The sequence below is a fragment of the Oryctolagus cuniculus genome, chromosome 9 (assembly GCF_051225735.1).
Source record: "Oryctolagus cuniculus isolate XC-2025 breed Fujian yellow rabbit chromosome 9, ASM5122573v1, whole genome shotgun sequence".
In the NCBI taxonomy this organism is placed as follows: domain Eukaryota; kingdom Metazoa; phylum Chordata; class Mammalia; order Lagomorpha; family Leporidae; genus Oryctolagus; species Oryctolagus cuniculus.
This window is the reverse complement of record NC_142875.1, coordinates 16,514,581-16,538,057: the sequence shown is the minus strand read 5'-3', so window position 1 is coordinate 16,538,057 and position 23,477 is coordinate 16,514,581. Positions and strand designations below refer to the sequence as shown.

General features: G+C 37.8%; 1 protein-coding gene across 12 annotated transcripts in view; it reads right to left on the bottom strand.

The window, feature by feature from the left end:
- UGGT2 (UDP-glucose glycoprotein glucosyltransferase 2) overlaps positions 1-23,477 on the bottom strand; it is a 246,604-nt gene that overhangs the window by 152,931 nt on the left and 70,196 nt on the right. For 10 of the 12 annotated variants that reach the window (XR_016212759.1, XR_016212760.1, XR_016212758.1 and 7 more), the window contains 3 exons: positions 19,113-19,191; positions 9,632-9,732; positions 1,134-1,233 (listed from right to left, as the gene is read on the bottom strand). Coding sequence is in view for 8 of the 12 variants with exons in the window: in XM_089303495.1 (XP_089159621.1) it covers positions 1,134-1,233; positions 9,632-9,732; positions 19,113-19,191 (280 nt within the window). In the remaining 4 variants the exon portion in view is untranslated. Of the gene's footprint in view, positions 1-1,133; positions 1,234-9,631; positions 9,733-10,739; positions 10,913-19,112; positions 19,192-23,477 lie in introns of those variants that run through there. The other 2 variants (XM_089303501.1, XM_051850535.3) reach the window with 1 other exon arrangement.

The following is a 23,477-nucleotide window of genomic DNA, read 5'->3' as shown; positions in this document are numbered from 1 at the left end:
AATTCCCCTTAAGAAAACATACAGCAGCTACATATGCACTTGGGACTTGTCACATCGTGCACTTTTCCAATACAGAAGACCATTATGCGAATGAAACAGGCCACACCAAAAGAGACAAGTATCATGTGGTAGCTAATACAAATATTACAACAAAAACTTTAATATATATATATATATAAGCAAAATCACACCTGTGATTAGATTACTGTTTGTAATCCTTATCTATATTCCTGTGAAACAGGAATATTTTCCACTTACAGAGTTCCTTGTTAAGAGAAGCACTGAGTCTGTGATTATAAAGTCAAGTAAAAGTATGTTATCACAATAAAAATAAAAGAAAAGGAAAGAAACAAAGAAGGATGGAAGGAGAAAAGTATTGTATTCTTGGAAATTGTATATGACATTCATGAAATCTGTTCTCTATATATTAATATATTTAAAATGTAATTTAAAAAAGGTAACTCATCTTATAATTTAGTTGTTGCTTATAATCTTATGTCATTCCTAAACAGAAAACAAACATATCAAAGTCATGTTATTTCAAAAATTCTCATAAACATGGTAACCAGATTGTATATATTGGTCACTCTTAGATATAGGAATGTATTTACTAAACTGGAAGATATGTTTAATATAACCGAAGTATTTTCCACAAGCAGCTTAATCAGAGATCTTACTTGCATAAAAAAGTATTCCACAAAATATATCACAGAATTATAATATGTTACTAACTGTTTGGAAACTTAAAAGCAAGAATATAATTAGTAGCATTTTGGCTACAGATTTCTCACTTAGAATAATACTTTCATTGTCCTCCATAAAACATTCCCTTATTATTTATTACCTTTTTCTTAGATTGTATGATTTTTTAAAAAATTTTCATAAAATATTTTCTCCTTTCTGTTTGCCTCTTAGAGTTCTATTTTCTAGCACAAAAGCACATGCACACACAAGCCAATATTTTGCTTAATTAAAACATCAACACACACAAGGAAGAAAGCCCTTGGTTTTAAAAAGGCTATATATACTAGAATTAATTGACATCTTCATGTTAAATGAAATCAGCTATTTCCATAATACTTATTTAATGGAAAGAGTTCTGACTACAATCAAACCAATACACTTTACTATACCTGGCTTTTATGGGGAAGTTCTGTGAAATGTCTTTCATTAATTTTATGGCATCATAAACTGGAGTGGACATTATCTGAGAAGCTGCTTGAAAACTTAGATCTAGAAGGAAGAAAAAAACATTAAGGAATCTAGCATGTTAGACAAAATTTTTAGATATTTTCATGTAATCTTAAAAATTTACTCAGTCCTTTTTCCCACTTATTCATAAATGAACATGTTAACACTCTTACATTTAGCATTTAAATTTTAAGCAAAATTTATTAATATATACAATTAAGTTTAACACTTTCATGAATTATCATTTAATGTCTATTATTTGTATTCACAATAACAGTATTATTTCAAAAGAAGAGATCTATGCAAAGATACAGACACAAAGCTATTTTTTCTATATGTAGGTTTGATGAAAAAGAAAAGAAGAAGGGAAAAGAGTATGGAGAGCCAACTCTGGAAAGAACTGTAGGAAAGACTCACTGCACTAAATTCAGTAAGTAATGAACATTCTCTTTCAACAGTATTTTACCTTAATACTGAAATAAAATAAAATCTTAAACTTAGTATTCTGCTTGAAATGACAGTTCCATTAAAAAGAAAAACTTATGGGGTTGCCAGGGCAATAATCTTTTTTAGTCTTATTACTTTGTCAAGAATCAGAACAGACTTTAAAATTGAATTATTTATTATATAATAGTGACATACTGTAAACATTTAACTAGAAGTAGAATTCTAGTTTATCACACATTAGTAAAATTATCAGTTTAAGGGCCAGCGCCGCGGCTCACTAGGCTAATCCTCCGCCTTGCGGCGCTGGCACACCGGGTTCTAGTCCCGGTTGCCCCTCTTCCAGGCCAGCTCTCTGCTATGGCCTGGGAGTGCAGTGGAGGATGGCCCAAGTGCTTGGGCCCTGCACCCCATGGGAGACCAGGAGAAGCACCTGGCTCCTGCCTTTGGATCAGCGCGGTGCGCCGGCCACAGTGCGCTGGCCACAGTGGCCATTGGAGGGTGAACCAATGGAAAAGGAAGACCTTTGTCTCTGTCTCTCTCTCTCACTGTCCACTCTGCCTGTCAAAAAAAAAAATTATCAGTTTAACACAAAAAGCCTAGTTTTATTTCCAAATTCTCACTGAAATGTTGAATCAGCCTGAAGTCAAAGCTCAGAAAAGGGGCACATGCTGTGGCATAGTGAAGCCACCGCCTGCAGTGCCAGCATCCCATATGCATGTTGGTTCAAGTCCTGGTTGATCCACTTCTGATTCAGCTCTCTGCTATGACCTGGGGAAGCAGTGGAAGACGTCCCAAGACATTGGGCCCCTGCATCCACTTGGGGGACCTGGAGGAAGCTGCAGGGCTCCAGGCTCCTGGCTTCAGATTGGCCCAGCTCCATTTGTGGCGGCCATTTGGGGAGTAAACCAGCACATGGAAGATCTATCTTTCTCTCTCTCTCTCTCTCTCCCTCTCCCTCTCCCTCTCTCCCTCTCTGCCACTCTACCTTTCAAATAAATAAATAAATAAATAAGCCTTAAAAAGAAAAAAGCCCAGAAAAAGAGGCTTTTGGGGTTAGAGCTGGTGCTGTGGTGTAGCGGGTAAAGCCACTGCCTGCAGTGTTGGTATCCCATATGGGCTCCAGTTCAGGTTCCAGCTGTTCCACCTCTGACCCAGCTCTCTGCTGTGGCCTGGGAAAGTAGTAGAAGATGGTCCCCAAGTCCTCAGGCCCCTGTACCAGCATGAGACACCCGGAGGAAGCTCCTGACTCCCAGATTCGGATCGGCACAGCTCCAGGCATTGTGGCCACTTAGGGGGCCAGTGGATGGAAGCTCTCTCTCTGCCTCTCCTTCTCTATGTAACTCTAACTTTCAAATAATTATTAAGTCTTTTAAAAAAGAGGCTTTTACAGTAGCCTCCTATGGGACAAGAGAAGCTAATGTACTATAGCTCAAATTTCAACTGTATCATACGGATCAGTAACTAACTAGAATTTCCTCAACTTACTCAACATGTTTTCAACCTATACTACAACAAAGCTATCCAGTGCTCACTAGGGTGTCCTAAATGGACATTTTTCGATCTTTCTGAAAATCCTTTTGCAACAGAATCACTCCTGCAAAGAAAAAGTACAGATCTTCTTTCTCTTGAAAGTCTGTTTCCTTCGCTTGTATGCTAAGTTCTCCATGCTCATCATTCTGCGTCTTCTTCACGGGCTGGTCCTTCCTTCTAACATGCAGATGATTTCCACTACACCCTTCCTGGTATACCGATTAGTCATTTCACACCCTCACTTAGCACATATCCCCTCTTAAAACCTTTATGGTAAGATTTAAACTTTTTAAAGCCTTTCCTTTTATCTTTTTTTTTTTTTTTTTTTTTTTTTTTTTTTTTTTTTTTTTTGACAGGCAGAGTGGACAGTGAGAGAGAGAGACAGAGAGAAAGGTCTTCCTTTTGCCGTTGGTTCACCCTCCAATGGCCGCCGCTGCAGCCGGCGCACCGCGCTGATCCTGGCAGGAGCCAGGAGCCAGGTGCTTTTCCTGGTCTCCCATGGGGTGCAGGGCCCAAGCACCTGGGCCATCCTCCACTGCACTCCCTGGCCATAGCAGAGAGCTGGCCTGGAAGAGGGGCAACCGGGACAGAATCCGGCGCCCCAACCGGGACTAGAACCCGGTGTGCCGGCGCCGCAAGGTGGAGGATTAGCCTATTGAGCCACGGCGCCGGCTTTTTCCTTTTATCTTAAGGACAATATATTCACCCTCTTGTTGGACCTGACCATCTGGATTTCTCACATTTTAAATCAACCTTTCCAATGGTGGTCTCATTATTTCTTGGCCCCCAACTCAACCCAATACTACTCACACATTTAATATTCTCTCTACTCAGTCTCACAGCTAGGAAACTTAGAATCATCTCAGACTGCCTTCCAAGACTGCCTCTTTATGCCTTCTACCACAGTCACAGTTCAGTCTCTCAAGTAATCATTTAAATGTCCATTTCCTATTTAGATTTGTTTCCAGTTCATTCACATAAATCTGGCACAGATATTAGGGACGGCAATTAAAATATTCTGACTAGGGGCCGGCACCGTGGCGCAGTAGGTTAATCCTCTGCCTGCAGTGCCAGCATTCCATATGGGCGCCAGTTCTAGTCTCAGCTGCTCTTCTTCCAGTCCAGCTCTCTGCTATGGCCTGGGAAAGCAGTAGGAGATGGCCCAAGTGCTTGGGCCCTGCACCCACATGGGAGACTGGGAAGAAGCACCTGGCTCCTGGCTTCAGATCGCCACAGCTTCGACCATTATGGCCATTTGGAGAGTGAACCAACGGAAGGAAGACCTTTCTCTTTGTCTCTCCCTCTCACTATCTGTAACTCTACTTCTCAAATAAATAAATAAAAATATTTTAAATATATTCTGACTATGCATATTCTTTTCTTTATGGTCTTTAAAAGTACTCTAACATTTGTGGTTTTCTAAATTATGTAAGAGCCCTTGAAGAACACTCTGAAGGAAATTTAAACATAAAAAATTATAATACAAGAAAAAATTGCTAAGAAAGAGACATCAAAGACACTTAAAAAAGAGAATTTATGATTTTGGAAAGAGTGTCTAAAATTATAGATTTTAGAATGTAAAACCTATTAAAGGAGGTAGTTAGGTCAGAAGGAATTTGACAAGTTGGGTCAATGATGACTGTAAGTGTAAGAGTGGGAAAGCCAGTTGTTCTGAAAAGTGAGAAAAACACTGGTCAAATGTTGATTGATTTTAAAGGTATACTTTATACTAAAGGTACACTCACGCAAAGTAGTGGCTGAAATCAATGCAGAATAAGGTGCCAAGGTTAATTACATGTCATACTAGACTCCACATGGCCTCTGAGGTACTGAAAGATGACAAACCTAAGATGAAGGAGTAGCAGACTTCTTGATGAATGTGAGCGAACAACTTAGCAGTTCAAAAGTAAGGGTGATGAGGGACACCAGCATGCTACAGGAAGATGGCACAGAAATAACCAACGTAACAGGAACATTTCTGAAAGGACAAGGCTGGCAATAAGCTTCACTCTAAATGTCATTTGTCCCAACTGGACATCAGATTGTGAGAGAAGAATAGCTAGTTCTTCATGGGAAAGAATTTCCAGAAAGGCAGACTTATTTCAAGGCAGAGAAGTGATCTCTGGAGAGGGTGTAAATATAAGGGAATTTATAAGTATTTAACTTTTTGTATGTTATCTTAGTGAAAAGGAGATTTAAGGATCCAGCAGCAAAGTCTTTTAAAAATAGATAAAAATTTTCAGAGGGCATCACAATTGTCCCAACCCAGATTCCTGGTCCTTTATTTCATCTTTACCTGTGCTCCTGATCCTTGTTGTGTGGCTTGTCTACACTGTGTTTTTTCCTCCCTGCCACAATAAACTTCCTTGCATACCTGAGTTTCTTTCCTGTGTGGATGAATATGATAATTTTCCCTGCTCTATCAACGTCTTTGGCTAAGGGTTCTGGAATGCAATACTTAGACTTGCCAAGTCAGTACTTCCAGCTGAATTCTCATTGCTGGTGTCATAATCCCTACCCCGATATATTTCCTTCTTCCTTCATAAATAACCATTTATTGAGTTCTTACTCTATGTGAGACATTATGTTAGAACCTAGAAACACCTTAATATAGAACAAATAATCTGTACATACTACAAGTCAGATGCTACAACAGGGAAAAGTATGAGAGAAAAGTACATGTTATTCTGACAGAGGGTTAAGAAAATTTCCATGAAAACATTTGAATTGAGCATTAATGGATAATGAACTCGCCCAAAAGAATGCATGTTCATGTAAATGTGTTCATTCTTGTGACAAGAAGCAGCTTCCATTCAGGCAAAATCTGAGAGAGTTCTTTCTTGACCTATTTAATTTAGCTTCCACGATATCCTCTATCACAGCACTTTTTATTTCCTTTCCAACACTTAAGACAAAATTTTAAATTTCAGAGTGGGCTCTTATCTGTTGGTTCACTCTCCAAATGCCTACCACATCTGGTACTGAACCAGAAGCCAGTAGGCAGGAATTTAATCTGGTCTCCCTCATGGGTGGCAGAAACTCAATTCATCACTGTTGCCTCCCAAGGTCTTCATTAAAGCTGACATCAGGAGCCACAGGTGTGTAATGAACCTAGGCACTCTTGATATGCGATACAAGCATTTAAACTGACACCTTAACCACTAGGCCAAAATCTGCCCCTTAACATATTTCTTAATAGTTTATTCCCTGTTTTTCTCGTTTACTAACTTATTCCAAATCATCTGTCTTACCTGAATTTAAGTTGCAAAGGTAAGAGGCCGCCACCACGGCTCAATAGGCTAATCTTCCGCCTGCAGCGGCGGCACACCAGCCTCTAGTCCCAGTCGGGGTGCCAGATTCTGTCCTGGTTGCTCCTCTTCCTGTCCAGCTCTCTGCTGTGGCCCAGGAGTGCAGTGGAGGATGGCCCAGGTCCTTGGGCCCTGCACCCGCATGGGAGACCAGGAGAGGCACCTGGCTCCTGGCTTCGGATCAGCACAGCGCGCCAGCCACAGCGGCCATTGGAGGGGTGAACCAACGGAAAAAGGAAGACCTTTCTCTCTCTCACTGTCCACTCTGTCAAATATATATATATATATATAAAACAAAACAAAACAAAAAGTTGCAAAGGGTAAGGAATTTAGATTTCCTCATCCTATATTTTGATAGTCAAACTGATTAGACATTCAGTAACTATTTTTGTTGAAGAAATTAATGACTAAATAAATGAAGAGATGATCCTGTAGAAAGTTACAGAAAGCAAAATTTGTCAAACTGACAGGAGGATTCATACAGGACAGTAATAGTTTATGAAACTGGAGAAGGAAGTAAAAGATTAATGAAGAGCTTCAGAAACCACAATAAGATGTGTGGACTTAAAAATTCTAGTTGATGCATGTGAAATCTGTCTTTTAGTGGGAAGGACTGATAACAAATGACTAGCTATTTGACTGATAACACCTGGCTAGCTAGCTAATCAACTTCTTTCATTCAAGTCTCTTCTGAAAGGTAGATTCTGAAAACACAGGGTGATTTCCTCAGGCAGGACTGGGCTGAATATTTTTGGTTTGCTCTTCAAATCCATCTTGCTTCAGTTCTAAAAGGCTAACCTATAAATCAATAGTCTCCCTGACCCTCCTAATTCTGGCTAGATTCAGCCAATCCAAGACACTGATTGAGAGCAGCAAGAAAGAAAAGTAAAGACTATAGCCGTACTACCTACCTACCTCTCTCCTTCTCAGATCACATTGAGAGGGTCACGGCCCTCTACCAGGGGCTACTGCTTTCTTGGACATTGCTCTCTACATATTCTTTCCAGGTTTGGTACCCACTCTCTCTCCTTGCTCTTTCAATATTAAGGCTGACAAAGACTAATCTAGTTGCTAGTATTGGGGTTTGATAATCCATTTCTAGTTGTTTTCCCTCAAGGTACCTGTGCTTTATAAACAGTCCCTTTACTAAACTTCCTTAGTTTGTGTGTGCCAGTATCATCCTGTGGGAACTCTGACAGCTCCTACTCAGTGACAGCTTTATAAATGAAAAATTCTGACTATGCACAAGAACAAATCAGCTTTTCACTTAAGAAAGATTACCCTAGTATACTTATTGAAAATGGATTTGTTAAGTGTTACCATGATGTCAAATGATACACTAATCTCATTACCTGTGGTGGAATGAAAGGAGGGCCAAGCACGAGGTCTGGATGAAGCAAATAAATAAATAAGTAAATAGAAATCTGTACAACAGAATGTTTGAGGAAGAGTAGATTCTATCAGTTCAAATAGGTAGATTCTTTACAGCCAATTTATCATGACACTGTTCTTAAACTTTTCATTCTGCTGAATGATTTTCTATCAAGTTATAATACAGTGTTTAGCCTATAGGATATTTGTATTGGTAGGTATATATAGAAGTTAGAGAATTTTAATAGACTGAGTCTTTCACATTCTGTGATCTTTTAAAAACTTGATATTCTAAGATCTGTTAAGTATATATGAAGTTCACTTAGATAACATATGGCAGAGTATAAATAATAATTTAGACCTAAAACCACTTATCACCTAGGTGGTAACTGGACGTCAAACCAATTTCATTTTTCTTAGTAATAAAAAGATAATCCACTTCAGAATATTACTATGAGAAGTCAAACAAAATAGTTCATATAAAATGACTGTAAATATAATCCAGGTAAAATGTAAAATATTGGTATTTGTATGATCTGTGCTAGTAATTATGGCAGAAGCATTATGATAAGTATCCTTTCAGTTACTGTTTAAAAAAATAAAGTGATGGTTACTTACAGCTAGAGAGTTGGGGAGTACTGGGGAGTTATCGCTATTTAACTATGTTAGTCTTTTTGGGGTGATAAAAATGTTATAAAATTGGCTGAAATGTACTATGTATCACTGAATGGTACATTTGAAATGGGTGAACTGTACAGTATGCAAATTAAAGATTTTATAAATTTTGTGGATTATGCAGAAAATGACATGTTTCCATGATCTACAAACAATTATGAAGAAAAAATTATAAACTGCGAAGTACTTAAACCCTTAAAATCCAAACTAAATTTTGGTCACTAATTTCTGCTTATGTTTCAGAACAGAAGATGATCTAAGTTTCAAACTGCATATCATTTCATTTGATGTTTCCATTAAAAATTGATTAGTGAAACATGCAATGGTATAACAAGATCAAAATTTAAATAGAAGAAAACTAAAGTTAAGTTCCAATTTCTCCTGATCTAATAGAGAAGGACGTTTTGGGCAAATTTTTTATTTGGAAGGCAAAATGAAAATTAGAGTAAGATGGAGACAGAGATCTATCTTTAGTTGGTTCACTTCCCAAATGCCATCAACAGCCAGGGTTGATCCAGGCTACAATTAATGAAAAAGTTATAAATAAATTTAATGTTATAAATAAATTTAAGTCAAGAACAAGAAACTCCATCTGGTTGTTCCACATGGATGACAGGGACCCAAACGCTCTAGCCATCACTCACCACCTCTCAGGATTGCAAGAGCAGGAAATTGGACCAGAAGTCAAGGAGCCATAACTTGAACCAGGCACTCCAACATGGGCTACAAGTGTCCCAGGCGGTGGCTTAACTGGCTATGCCAAATTGCCTCCCTGATTGTAGATATTTTTAAACTAACATTCTAGATTCTTTGAAATGTAATTTAACAGCTGGGACTTACCTGCAATATAAATCAGTGTACACTTTAAAAATGATTACATAATCCCAAATAACTAAATTTATGTAATTTTAAGTCTTATAAATAAAAATATGGCTTGCTTGATAATCTTTTAATAAAATGAGTATTATTACAAAAAGTAACATAATTTATATCATTCATATCATTAGTAATTATGATCTATAATATAATCGATATCATTTTATGTAAAAGCATTTTTAATAAAACCAAGATCAGTTACCAAAATGCTGTGTTAAAAGTAGTTTAAATACCTTGTAGTTCCCAGACTTTCAAAGGCATCATTTCTTTGTTACTCTCAATCAGGTATTTTTGGAATGCTGTCAGATTATCCTTAAGGTCGGAATGTATTTCTCTGCATCAGAATATGAAATAGTTAATTATCATCACCTAACACAAATCAATATACAACTAGTGTGCTTTGGAAATTAATTCTTCCAAATAATTAGACAACACTAATCATTAATTATCACAATAAATTATAGCATAGCTATATTCAGAGAACTTAAAAATAATGGAGGAGATAATATTTTTTTAAATAGAAAGCAAAACAAAATATGAAGAGGGCACATTTGAATTTGTTAATGTTACTTGCAAGGGCTATAAGCATGAAGCTAGAAATATAAACATGAAAATAGATTTACTTTTTATTTATTTATTTTTATGTCTGTTACATGATTTTAACTTTTTTTGTTTCCTTTTCAATTTTTTAACTTTTATTTATTTGTTTTTTTTTTTTTTTTTTTTTTTTTTTTTTTTTTTTTTGACAGGCAGAGTGGACAGTGAGAGAGAGAGACAGAGAGAAAGGTCTTCCTTTGCCGTTGGTTCACCCTCCAATGGCCGCCGCGGCCGGCGCGCTACGGCCGGCGCACCGCGCTGATCCGATGGCAGGAGCCAGGAGCCAGGTGCTTTTCCTGGTCTCCCATGGGGTCCAGGGCCCAAGCACCTGGGCCATCCTCCACTGCACTCCCTGGCCACAGCAGAGGGCTGGCCTGGAAGAGGGGCAACCGGGACAGAATCCGGCGCCCCGACCGGGACTAGAACCCGGTGTGCCGGCGCCGCTAGGCGGAGGATTAGCCTAGTGAGCTGCGGCGCCAGCCTAACTTTTATTTAATAAATATAAATTTCCAAAGTACAACTCTTGTCATGAGTTGCCAAGGCTATGGAAGCCTCTTGAGTTACCAACTCTGATCTTATTTAGACAAGGTCATAGTCAAAGAAATATTGCTTTTATAATTTAAAATAAAAACCATTTTATCAAAAAATGCTTATCAATCTTGCAACTTATTTCTGAAAAATTCTTTCATTCTTATGAAAACTGAAATAAGCTTATGTTGCCCAATGTTAAATATATATGAGTACCTTTTAGAGACAGCCAAATAATGTAGTAGGATGGCATTTTTCTGCAGATAAAATCTGAACTGTTGTCCATCCTCCACTGTTCATGAAATCAGGACATTGTTCCATTTCAGATTAAAAGTCAAAATAAAATATTTTGCTATTTCCACAACTTATGAAGTACTTATTTTCAACAGCTGGCAGAAATGAAAAATTTTAAAAGTGAAATGAAAAATAAACTCACAAACCATCAAAAGCCCATGAGAGTTTTACAGGCAGGGAAAACCAAGACATTGTGGCAAAAACAAAAAACAAAAAACAAAAAAAACCAACCAACCTAAATGAAAGATCTCTGTGAGTGAGATCCCAGCAGAAAGAACGGGCCATCAAAGAAGGCAGTACCTTTTTCTGAAGGGAGGAGAGAACTTCCACTTTGATTATGGCCTTGTCTAAATAAGATTGGAGTTAGTGAACTCAAGAGGCTTCCATAGCCTTGGCAGCTCATGACAAGAGCCTCGGGTGATTACTGACATCATGAATAAGAGTGTCAATTGTTTAATCAACAATGGGAGTCACTGTGCACCTGCTCTCCATGTAGGACCTCTGTCCTTAATGTGTTGTATTATGAGAATTAATGGTAAAACTACTACTCAAACAGTACTCTATACTTTGTGTGTCTTTGTGGATGCAGTCTGTTGAAATCTTTACTTAGTATATACTAAGTTGATCTTCTGTATATAAAGATAATTAAAAATGAATCATGTTGAAGAATGGGATGGGAGAGGGAGTGGGAGATGGAATGGTTGCGGGTGGGAGGGAGGTTATGGGAGGAAAAGCTGCTATAATTCAAAAGTTGTACTTTGGAAATTTATATTTATTAAATAAAAGTTGAAAAGAAAAAAATTTTTTAAATGCCAGAAAATAGAAAAAAAGAAATGAATAAATTTTATAGTTAAATATCTATAGTACATTGTCAACATTTTCAATGTAACTACAATGTGGGACTCCATTTTGAACACAAATCAAAACTAATGAAGATTACTCTCAAGAGTAAAAGAACAATAGAAACCCTTCATAAAAGTTCACTATGAATAAAATGAATCCTTCATTTTCCAAAATTTCATGCAATAAGCTAGTAAAGAGTTATTATCTTTTCCAAATTTAGTTAATAAATCTTAGTTTTCTCACAATCTTTTTAGATAATTTAGGCAATATATACAGTATTCATGTAATTCCTGAAAGCAAAGGATTCTTGTTTTAATAGGAGCAAACAATTGAGTCACTATAGAAGAACTTTAAGTATATCCTCTTCTAAAAAGTGGACAGCTTAGAGTCCCAAGGAATTTTTGAAGAACATGCAATTTATTCCCATGAAGAATTACATTTTAAAAAGAAAATATTATGGATTCCAAGTTAAAAGGCAGCTGAAAATGGGATAAAATATACTATTACCTACTAAATAAATTTATGAAAATAAATGTTTTATAAAAATCATTAACTTTTTAAGGATTCTAATACACTGTTTCCCCAGTATACTTAAAAAGAATAACTTAACTGTCTACATAAATTAACAAGGTCTCCAACAATGGTGCCCTTACTCTCTACAGTTATAGATTCATCAGAAGAACCAATCTCACTGTCCTTTATAAGCTCTGGTAATAGTAAATGAGAACTAAAATTATTAATTACAACATTCCTTTAATTTGGCCTATATAAAACAATCACAAACTTTTGTTCCTTATAAATAAGAGAAAGCACACATAAAGTTATACTCACTCCCATTCATGAACATTCAGAAAAGACTTACCATCCTGTCTCCAAATGTGTGTGGCAAAAGAAAAAAAATGGGGCACAACTTTAATTTCTGAAAGACTACTTATATGTGTGTATCAAATTAAGATCAGCTCTTAAAGTTTTTAATTTGTGGCACAAAATCTTAACATAATACACATTTTTTCTCTTCTTCTGGGACACAGATTTCTTCAACTTGAATTTCAATTTTGTTCATTTTTTAAAATTTATTTGAAAGTCATAATTAAGAGAGCAAGAGGAAGAGAGAGGAGGAGAGAGGGAGGAAGAGAGAGAGAGGGAGGGAGGGAAGGAGGAAGAGAGAGAGAAAGAGGGAGAGAGGGAGGGAGGGAGTGAGGGAGAGAGGGGGAGAGAGACAGAGAGAGAAACAGAGAGACTGTCCATCTGCTAGTTCACTCCCCAAATGACCAAAATTGGCAGTGCTGTGCCAAGCCAAAGCCAGGAACCAGGCTCTTCTTCCAGGTCTCATATGTGGGTGCAGGGGTCAAAGCACTGGGGCCATCTTCCAATGCTTTCCCAGGTGCATTAGCAGGGAGCTGGATAGGAAGTGGAGTAGCCAGGTCTTGAAACGGTGGCTACAAGGGATGCTGGCACTACAGACAGTGGCTTAAACCATTATGCTACAGCACCAGCCTCATGCCCATTATTTTTATATCCTCTTAGATTTGCAAAGGTTTAGGTTCTATAAAGTTTTATTTTTAGCTACTAGATATAACTTCTATAATTTTCAATCTTGATTTTCTAAGCATAAAAAGCTAAATTTGTTGTATGAAAAATTTTAATTTTACTCTAATTTTTATCTCGTACTTTATGTCAAAAATAGCAGAACACCTTTTAAAATTAAATGAACCAATATAATTAAAAATTATTTCCTATAGCTTGCCAAATTAGCTTATTAACAGAATAAAAACATAATTTAATTTCTAAACAATAATAGTGAACAATATTGCTAGAGTATTCTTTTAAAAGTTTTATTTATTTATTTGAAAGACAGAGAGAGAGAGAGAGAGAGAGAGAGAGAGAGAGAGAAAGATCTTCCATCCTCTGTTTCACTCCCCAAATGGCTGCAATGGTTGGGAGTGGGCCAAACTGAAGCCAGGAGCCTTGAACTCCATCCAGGTCTCCCAGGTGGGTGGTAGGAGATCAAGCACTTAAACCATCATCTGCTGCCTTCCCAGGCGCATTAGCAAGGAGATGGATTGGAAATGTCACAGACGGGACTCAAACTATGGCCCATAGGGGATGCCAACTTTGCAGGTAACAACTTAACTCACTGTATTTATTTACTTGAAAGCCAGAGTTACAGAGAGGCAGAGGCAGAGAGAAAGAGAGGTGTCTTCCATCTGCTAGTTCACTCCCCAGATGGCCTCAATAGCCAAAGCTGTGCAGATCCAAAGCCAGGAGCATCTTCCAGGTCTCCCATGTGGGTGCAGAGGCCCAAGGACTTGAGCCATCTTCTGCTTTCCCCAGGCCATAGCAGAGAGCTCAATTGGAAGAGGAACAGCTGGGACTCGAACCAGCGCCCATATGAGATTCTGGCACTGCAGGCGGCAGCTTTACCCTCTATGACATAGCACCAGTCCCTAGAATCTCTCTTTCAAAATTATTCTTTTACTAGAGTTTTTTCCCTGAAAAGAAATTCAATATTGACAATATTTTTTTCTTAGAAGTATTTTAAAAATCAATTTTAATAAATTACTTGGTAATTTTCATGTCTTCTATTCATTTTTTACAAACACATATTTAATGTTTATTATGTAAGAATACTATTATATATAAGTACATTATAATGCTTATTTTATGAGAACACTATTACTAAATTATTAAGTAAAATTACTTATTACCTTCAAATTATAAACCTTCAGAACAAGCATTCTTTGCTCAGCTAATTATTTAACTATTATGGCAGCCATGTTAGAAATGACTTAAGCAAAACAAGTTAATACCTTCAAGAGTAGAAAATTATATTTCATAGAATGATAACATCAAATACTGAAAATACTGCAAATGAGAAGATAACAATAGTATAAGTCTAATAAATTGGTTATATCCATTGTTTAATGTTTTAAAAGTTGAGCTAACTCCATAAATAAGAGCCTTTGTTTATGGAACAAATAATTTATTTGAGTTAAAAGCTAGTTACAGTGGCCTAACTCAAGTATCAAAAGGCTTAAATTTTTGTTTGTTTAGTTATTCCAGTAATGTTGTACAAGTTTTGTTTTGTTTTTGTTTTTTTGTTTTTGTTTTTGTTTTTTTGACAGGCGAGTGGACAGTGAGAGAGAGAGACAGAGAGAAAGTCTTCCTTTGCCCTTGGTTCACCCTCCAATGGCCACCGTGGCTGGCGCGCTGCGGCCGGCGCACCACGCTGATCCGATGGCAGGAGCCAGGTACTTATCCTGGTCTCCCACGGGGTGCAGGGCCCAAGCACTTGGGCCATCCTCCACTGCACTCCCTGGCCACAGCAGAGAGCTGGCCTGGAAGAGGGGCAACCGGGACAGAATCCGGCGCCCCGAACAGGACTAGAACCCGGTGTGCCGGCGCTGCAAGTTGGAGGATTAGCTTATTGAGCCGCGGCGCCGGCCGTGTTGTGCAAGTATTAAAAATAGAACCCCAGCTCTCAATGAAGCTTAAATATATATATATATAATAAATTTTTGTAGTTAAGATTAATATGCAAATACCTTTGTATACACAGACAATGCCATGGCTGAGGAAGAACTTCTAAGATCAATCCCATTCACAATAGCTACAAAAACAATCAAATACCTTGGAATAAACTTAGCCAAGGACGTTAAAGATCTCTACGATGAAAATTACAAAACCTTAAAGAAAGAAATAGAAGAGGATACCAAGAAATGGAAAAATCTTCCATGCTCATGGATTGGAAGAATCAATATCATCAAAATGTCCATTCTCCCAAAAGCAATTTATAGATTCAATGCAATACCAATCAAGATACCGAAGACCTTCTTCTCAGATCTGGAAAAATTGGTGCTGAAATTTATATGGAGGCACAAGAGACCTCGAATAGCTAAAGCAATCTTGTACAACAAAAACAAAGCCGGAGGCATCACAATACCAGATTTCAGGACATACTACAGGGCAGTTGTAATCAAAACAGCATGGTACTGGTACAGAAACAGATGGATAGAACAATGGAACAGAATTGAAACACCAGAAATCAACCCAAACATCTACAGCCAACTTATATTTGATCAAGGATCTAAAACTAATTCCTGGAGCAAGGACAGTCTATTCAATAAATGGTGCTGGGAAAACTGGATTTCCATGTGCAGAATCATGAAGCAAGACCCCTACCTTACGCCATACACAAAAATCCACTCAACATGGATTAAAGACCTAAATCTACGACCTGACACCATCAAGTTACTAGAGAACATTGGAGAAACCCTTCAAGATATTGGCACAGGCAAAGAGTTTCTGGAAAAGACCCGGGAGGCACAGGCAGTCAAAGCCAAAATTAACTATTGGGATTGCATCAAATTGAGAAGTTTCTGTACTGCAAAAGAAACAGTCAGGAGAGTGAAGAGACAACCAACAGAATGGGAAAAAATATTTGCAAACTATGCAACAGATAAAGAGTTAATAACCAGAATCTACAAAGAGATCAAGAAACTCCACAAAAACAAAACCAACAACCCAATTAAGAGATGGGCCAAGGACCTCAATAGACATTTTTCAAAAGAGGAAATCCAAATGGCCAACAGGCACATGAAAAAATGTTCAAGGTCATTAGCAATCAGGGAAATGCAAATCAAAAGCACAATGAGGTTTCACCTCACCCCGGTTAGAATGGCTCACATTCAGAAATCTACCAACAACAGATGCTGGCGAGGATGTGGGGAAAAAGGGACACTAACCCACTGTTGGTGGGAATGCAAACTGGTCAAGCCACTATGGAAGTCAGTCTGGAGATTCCTCAGAAACCTGAAGATAACCCTACCGTTCGACCCAGCCATCCCACTCCTTGGAATTTACCCAAAGGAATTTAAATTGGCAAACAAAAAAGCGGTCTGCAGCCTAATGTTTATTGCAGCTCAATTCACAATAGCTAAGACCTGGAACCAACCTAAATGCCCATCAACGGTAGACTGGATAAAGAAATTATGGGATATGTACTCTTTAGAATACTATACCGCAGTAAGAAACAACGAAATCCAGTCATTTGCAACAAAATGGAGGAATCTGGAACACATCATGCTGAGTGAAATAAGCCAGTCCCAAAGGGACAAATACCATATGTTCTCCCTGATCGGTGACAACTGACTGAACACCAAAAAGGAAACCTGTTGAAGTGGAATGGACACTATGGGAAACGGTGACTTGATCAGCATAGCCCTGACTGTTAATGAACAACTTAATACATTATCCCTCTTAGTAGTTTTTTTGTCTGTTCTACTTAATATGACTGGTTTAATTCTGTAATTAATACACAGTTATTCTTAAGTGTTAAAAATTAACTGAAATGTGATCCCTGTTAAACATAAGAGTGGGAATAAGAGAGGGAAGAGATGTATAATTTGGGACATGCTCAAGCTGACTTGCCCCAAATGATGGAGTTAAAAACATACCAGGGGATTCAAATTCAATCCCATCAAGGTGGCATGTACCAATGCCATCTCACTAGTCCAAGTGATCAATTTCAGTTCACAATTGATCATAATGAAAGGACTAAGAGTCAAAGGGAGCACATACACAAGTCTAGTACCTGCTAACACTAACCGATAGAATAAATAAAGGGGAGAGTGATCCAACATGGGAAGTGAGATACTCAGCAGACTCATAGAATGGCAGATGTCCTAAATAGCACCCTGGCCTCAGAATCAGCCCTAAAGGCATTCGGATCTGGCTGAAAAGCCCATGAGAGTCTTTCAGGCATGGAAAGCCAAGACACTCTGGCAAAAGATCTCAGCGAGTGAGATCCCAGTGGAAAGAACAGGTCTTCAAAGAAGGAGGTACCTTTCTCTGAAGGGAGGAGAGAACCTCCACTTTGACTATGACCTTGTCTAAACAAGATAAGAATCGGAGAACTCAGAGGGCTTCCATAGCCTTGGAAACTCATGACTGGAGCATAGGGAGATTACTGATGCCATAGACAGGAGTGTCAATTGGTAAAGTCAACAACAGGAGTCACTGTGCACTTACTCCTCATGTAGGATCTCTGTCCTTAATGTGCTGTGTATTGAGATTTAATGCTATAACGAGTACTCAAACAATATATTTCACTTTGTGTTTCTATGGGGGTGCAAACTGTTGAAATCTTTACTTAATGTATACTAAACTGATCCTCTGTAAAAAAAAAAAAAAAAAGAAAAAAAGAAATTATCAACTCCCAACTTGACTCTCACTGGGATTAAACATGACAATAGGTCTGATCTGATTTCATCATCATTTAAAAAAAATCATCTATTATTTTTCACTTTATGTTTCTGTGTGGGAGCAAACTGTTGAAATCCTTACTTAATGTATACTAAGCTGATCTTCTGTATATTAAGATAATCGAAAATGAATCTTGATGTGAATGGAAGGGGAGAGGGAGTGGGAAAGGGGAGGGTAATGGGTGGGAGGGACGGTATGTGGGGGAAGCCATTGTAATCCATAAATCGTACTTGGAAATTTATATTCATTAAATAAAAGTTAAAAAAAAGATTAATATGCAAATAAAATTCAACAGTAAATAATTCAAATTAGAGCAAAGTGTCCAGAAATTTTTAATAAACAGCTGTTATAAAGTCATTTTAAAAAGGTAAATACAGCAAGAAGAAATTAGTAAAGGTTAGAAATAAGAATGTTACCCAGAAGGAACTCAAAACCCAATAAACATAGGAAAAAAAGTTAGTCTTTGAAATAACTGTCATTATTTGACTCTTCGTAAATTCCAATTATAAAATAGCTAAGTCCACTTAAATTCAAAATTTAAAATAAATACACCATTTCACCTATGAAACTGACAAAGACTTTAAAACTATTCTCAGTGTTTAGTAAAGTTCAGGGAAAGAGACACATTCACATACTGAAGTAAGTGTAGAGGTAGGAATTAGTACAAATTTATGAGGGAAATTTTGAGGTAGGCATGAAAAATTTCAAGAAGTAGCTATACCTTGTCTTAGGTGTGTTTTTCTCTGATTTCTGCTAGGGAAAATATGAGATGCCCATAAACTGGTAAATAAAGGAAGGACAAAAACTAAAGTCCGATTCTAGGACCTTATTTTAGTTAATGATGGAATATCCCATAGGCCATGATAAAAGCAGTTGCACAGTACAATTTCACTGTGCAAAATAATGTTATGCATGCATTTACAAGCAGCTATAGAAGGATCACAGACAGGCTGAAAAGATATATAGCAAAATGTAAGAGTAATAATAATCTAACAGCTGTGGAATTAGTGGTGGTAGCAGTGATTTTTTTTTTTCAATTTTTTTTTCTTTCCCTAGCTTTTTGTCATTGGTTGTGTGTTGCTTATCCACACTCTCACTCACACACACATGTATGAAAGGAGAAACATATAGCAACACAGCCTTTAGAAACAAAAGGGCATAGTAATACCAATTCCAGTTCAGACTTACTTGAGCTTCCCAAAGAGAAATCCTTGAACTTCATTTGCTCCAGTCTCGTCTTCTACAGTAGTATTAGTCACAGCTGTATCTTGGATAAAAAAAATAAAATAAAATCAAAATAAAAAGTATCCACAGAGTTGGAAAAGAACATATAATAAAAGATAATAATCAAATGGAATTAAATTTGTTACCTTCACGGACAAGCATATATACATGAATGTACGCAGGTTTGGATTAGTAAATATTTGACACTCATAATAAATGTTTTATAGATTTCATAGTAAACTCTGTTACAATAAAAAATGATAGACAAAGAGCTTGCAACAAATTCCAACTTTAGCTTTTATAATAGACAAAAGTTCCAAACACTGACAAATATGAGTTCTGGCATACTTCCCTTTTTTTAAAAAAAATTATTTATTTAAAAGGTAGCTACAGAAAGGCAGAGAGAGAGAGAAAGAGAGAGAGAGGGAGAAAGAGGGAGGGAGGGAGGGAGGGAGGGACAGGAGGAGGAAGGGAGGGACTGACTTCCATCTGCTGGTTTACTCCAAAAAATGCCCACAGCGGCCGGAGCTGGGCTGATCTGAAACCAAGAGCTTCTTCCAGGTCTCCCACGTGGACTTGGGCCATCTTCTACTGCTTTCCCAAACCATAGCAGAGAGCTGGGTGGGTTGGCAGTGGAGCAGCTGGGACTCAAACCAATGCCAGAACTACAATCAGTGGTTTTACTCCCTACACCACAGCACAGGTCCCTAGCATATTTCTGATACCCTTAAAGAAAATCAAGTAATCTTCACAAAAACACCAAAAGTCACAGCCTCAAAGAAAAAGGCATGTAATATTTTATAGTCCCTAATTTACCAAATAATTATAACACACAGTAAAGTGGAATTTTTTTAAAGATTTTATTTTATTTTTTTTTTAACTTTTATTTAATGAATATACGTTTCCAAAGTACGAATAATGGATTACTATGGCTTCCCCCCCATACCGTCCCTCCCACCCACAACCCTCCCCTTTCCCACTCCCTCTCCCCTTCCATTCACATCAAGATTCATTTTCGATTATCTTAATATACAGAAGATCAGCTTAGTATACATTAAGTAAGGATTTCAACAGTTTGCTCCCACACAGAAACATAAAGTGAAAAATAATAGATGATTTTTTTTAAATGATGATGAAATCAGATCAGACCTATTGTCATGTTTAATCCCAGTGAGAGTCAAGTTGGGAGTTGATAGTTTCTTTTCTTTTCTTTCTTTTTTTTTTTTTTTTTTTTTTTTTTACAGAGGATCAGTTTAGTATGCATTAAGTAAAGATTTCAACAATTTGCACCCCCATAGAAACACAAAGTGAAATATATTATTTGAGTACTCATTATAGCATTAAATCTCAATGCACAGCACATTAAGGACAGAGATCCTACATGAGGAGTAAGTGCACAGTGACTCCTGTTGTTGACTTTACCAATTGACACTCCTGTCTATGGCATCAGTAATCTCCCTATGCTCCAGTCATGAGTTTCCAAGGCTATGGAAGCCCTCTGAGTTCTCCGATTCTTATCTTGTTTAGACAAGGTCATAGTCAAAGTGGAGGTTCTCTCCTCCCTTCAGAGAAAGGTACCTCCTTCTTTGAAGACCTGTTCTTTCCACTGGGATCTCACTCGCTGAGATCTTTTGCCAGAGTGTCTTGGCTTTCCATGCCTGAAAGACTCTCATGGGCTTTTCAGCCAGATCCGAATGCCTTTAGGGCTGATTCTGAGGCCAGGGTGCTATTTAGGACATCTGCCATTCTATGAGTCTGCTGAGTATCTCACTTCCCATGTTGGATCACTCTCCCCTTTATTTATTCTATCGGTTAGTGTTAGCAGGTACTAGACTTGTGTATGTGCTCCCTTTGACTCTTAGTCCTTTCATTATGATCAATTGTGAACTGAAATTGATCACTTGGACTAGTGAGATGGCATTGGTACATGCCACCTTGATGGGATTGAATTTGAATCCCCTGGTATGTTTTTAACTCCATCATTTGGGGCAAGTCAGCTTGAGCATGTCCCAAATTATACATCTCTTCCCTCTCTTATTCCCACTCTTATGTTTAACAGGGATCACATTTCAGTTAATTTTTAACACTTAAGAATAACTGTGTATTAATTACAGAATTAAACCAGTCATATTAAGTAGAACAGACAAAAAAACTACTAAGAGGGATAATGTATTAAGTTGTTCATTAACAGTCAGGGCTATGCTGATCAAGTCACCGTTTCCCATAGTGTCCATTCCACTTCAACAGGTTTCCTTTTTGGTGTTCAGTCAGTTGTCACCGATCAGGGAGAACATATGGTATTTGTCCCTTTGGGACTGGCTTATTTCACTCAGCATGATGTGTTCCAGATTCCTCCATTTTGTTGCAAATGACTGGATTTCGTTGTTTCTTACTGCGGTATAGTATTCTAAAGAGTACATATCCCATAATTTCTTTATCCAGTCTACCGTTGATGGGCATTTAGGTTGGTTCCAGGTCTTAGCTATTGTGAATTGAGCTGCAATAAACATTAGGCTGCAGACCGCTTTTTTGTTTGCCAATTTAAATTCCTTTGGGTAAATTCCAAGGAGTGGGATGGCTGGGTCGAACGGTAGGGTTATCTTCAGGTTTCTGAGGAATCTCCAGACTGACTTCCATAGTGGCTTGACCAGTTTGCATTCCCACCAACAGTGGGTTAGTGTCCCTTTTTCCCCACATCCTCGCCAGCATCTGTTGTTGGTAGATTTCTGAATGTGAGCCATTCTAACCGGGGTGAGGTGAAACCTCATTGTGCTTTTGATTTGCATTTCCCTGATTGCTAATGACCTTGAACATTTTTTCATGTGCCTGTTGGCCATTTGGATTTCCTCTTTTGAAAAATGTCTATTGAGGTCCTTGGCCCATCTCTTAATTGGGTTGTTGGTTTTGTTTTTGTGGAGTTTCTTGATCTCTTTGTAGATTCTGGTTATTAACTCTTTATCTGTTGCATAGTTTGCAAATATTTTTTCCCATTCTGTTGGTTGTCTCTTCACTCTCCTGACTGTTTCTTTTGCAGTACAGAAACTTCTCAATTTGATGCAATCCCAATAGTTAATTTTGGCTTTGACTGCCTGTGCCTCCCGGGTCTTTTCCAGAAACTCTTTGCCTGTGCCAATATCTTGAAGGGTTTCTCCAATGTTCTCTAGTAACTTGATGGTGTCAGGTCGTAGATTTAGGTCTTTAATCCATGTTGAGTGGATTTTTGTGTATGGCGTAAGGTAGGGGTCTTGCTTCATGATTCTGCACATGGAAATCCAGTTTTCCCAGCACCATTTATTGAATAGACTGTCCTTGCTCCAGGAATTAGTTTTAGATCCTTGATCAAATATAAGTTGGCTGTAGATGTTTGGGTTGATTTCTGGTGTTTCAATTCTGTTCCATTGTTCTATCCATCTGTTTCTGTACCAGTACCATGCTGTTTTGATTACAACTGCCCTGTAGTATGTCCTGAAATCTGGTATTGTGATGCCTCCGGCTTTGTTTTTGTTGTACAAGATTGCTTTAGCTATTCGAGGTCTCTTGTGCCTCCATATAAATTTCAGCACCAATTTTTCCAGATCTGAGAAGAAGGTCTTCGGTATCTTGATTGGTATTGCATTGAATCTATAAATTGCTTTTGGGAGAATGGACATTTTGATGATATTGATTCTTCCAATCCATGAGCATGGAAGATTTTTCCATTTCTTGGTATCCTCTTCTATTTCTTTCTTTAAGGTTTTGTAATTTTCATCGTAGAGATCTTTAACGTCCTTGGTTAAGTTTAGTCCAAGGTATTTGATTGTTTTTGTAGCTATTGTGAATGGGATTGATCTTAGAAGTTCTTCCTCAGCCATGGCATTGTCTGTGTATACAAAGGCTGTTGATTTTTGTGCATTGATTTTATACCCTGCTACTTTGCAAAACTCTTCTATGAGTTCCAATAGTCTCTTGGTAGAGTTCTTTGGGTCCCCTAAATAAAGAATCATGTCATCTGCAAAGAGGGATAGTTTGAGTTCTTCCTTCCCAATTTGTATCCCTTTAATTTCTTTTTCTTGCCTAATAGCTCTGGCTAGAACCTCCAGAACTATATTGAATAGCAGTGGTGAGAGTGGACATCCCTGTCTGGTCCCAGATCTCAGTGGAAATGCTTCCAACTTTTCCCCATTCAATAGGATGTTGGCTGTGGGTTTTTCATAGATTGCTTTGATTGTATTGAGGAATGTTCCTTCCAAACCCAGTTTGCTTAGAGTTTTCATCATGAACGGGTGTTGTATTTTATCAAATGCTTTCTCGGCGTCTATTGAGATAATCATATGGTTTTTCTTCTGCAGT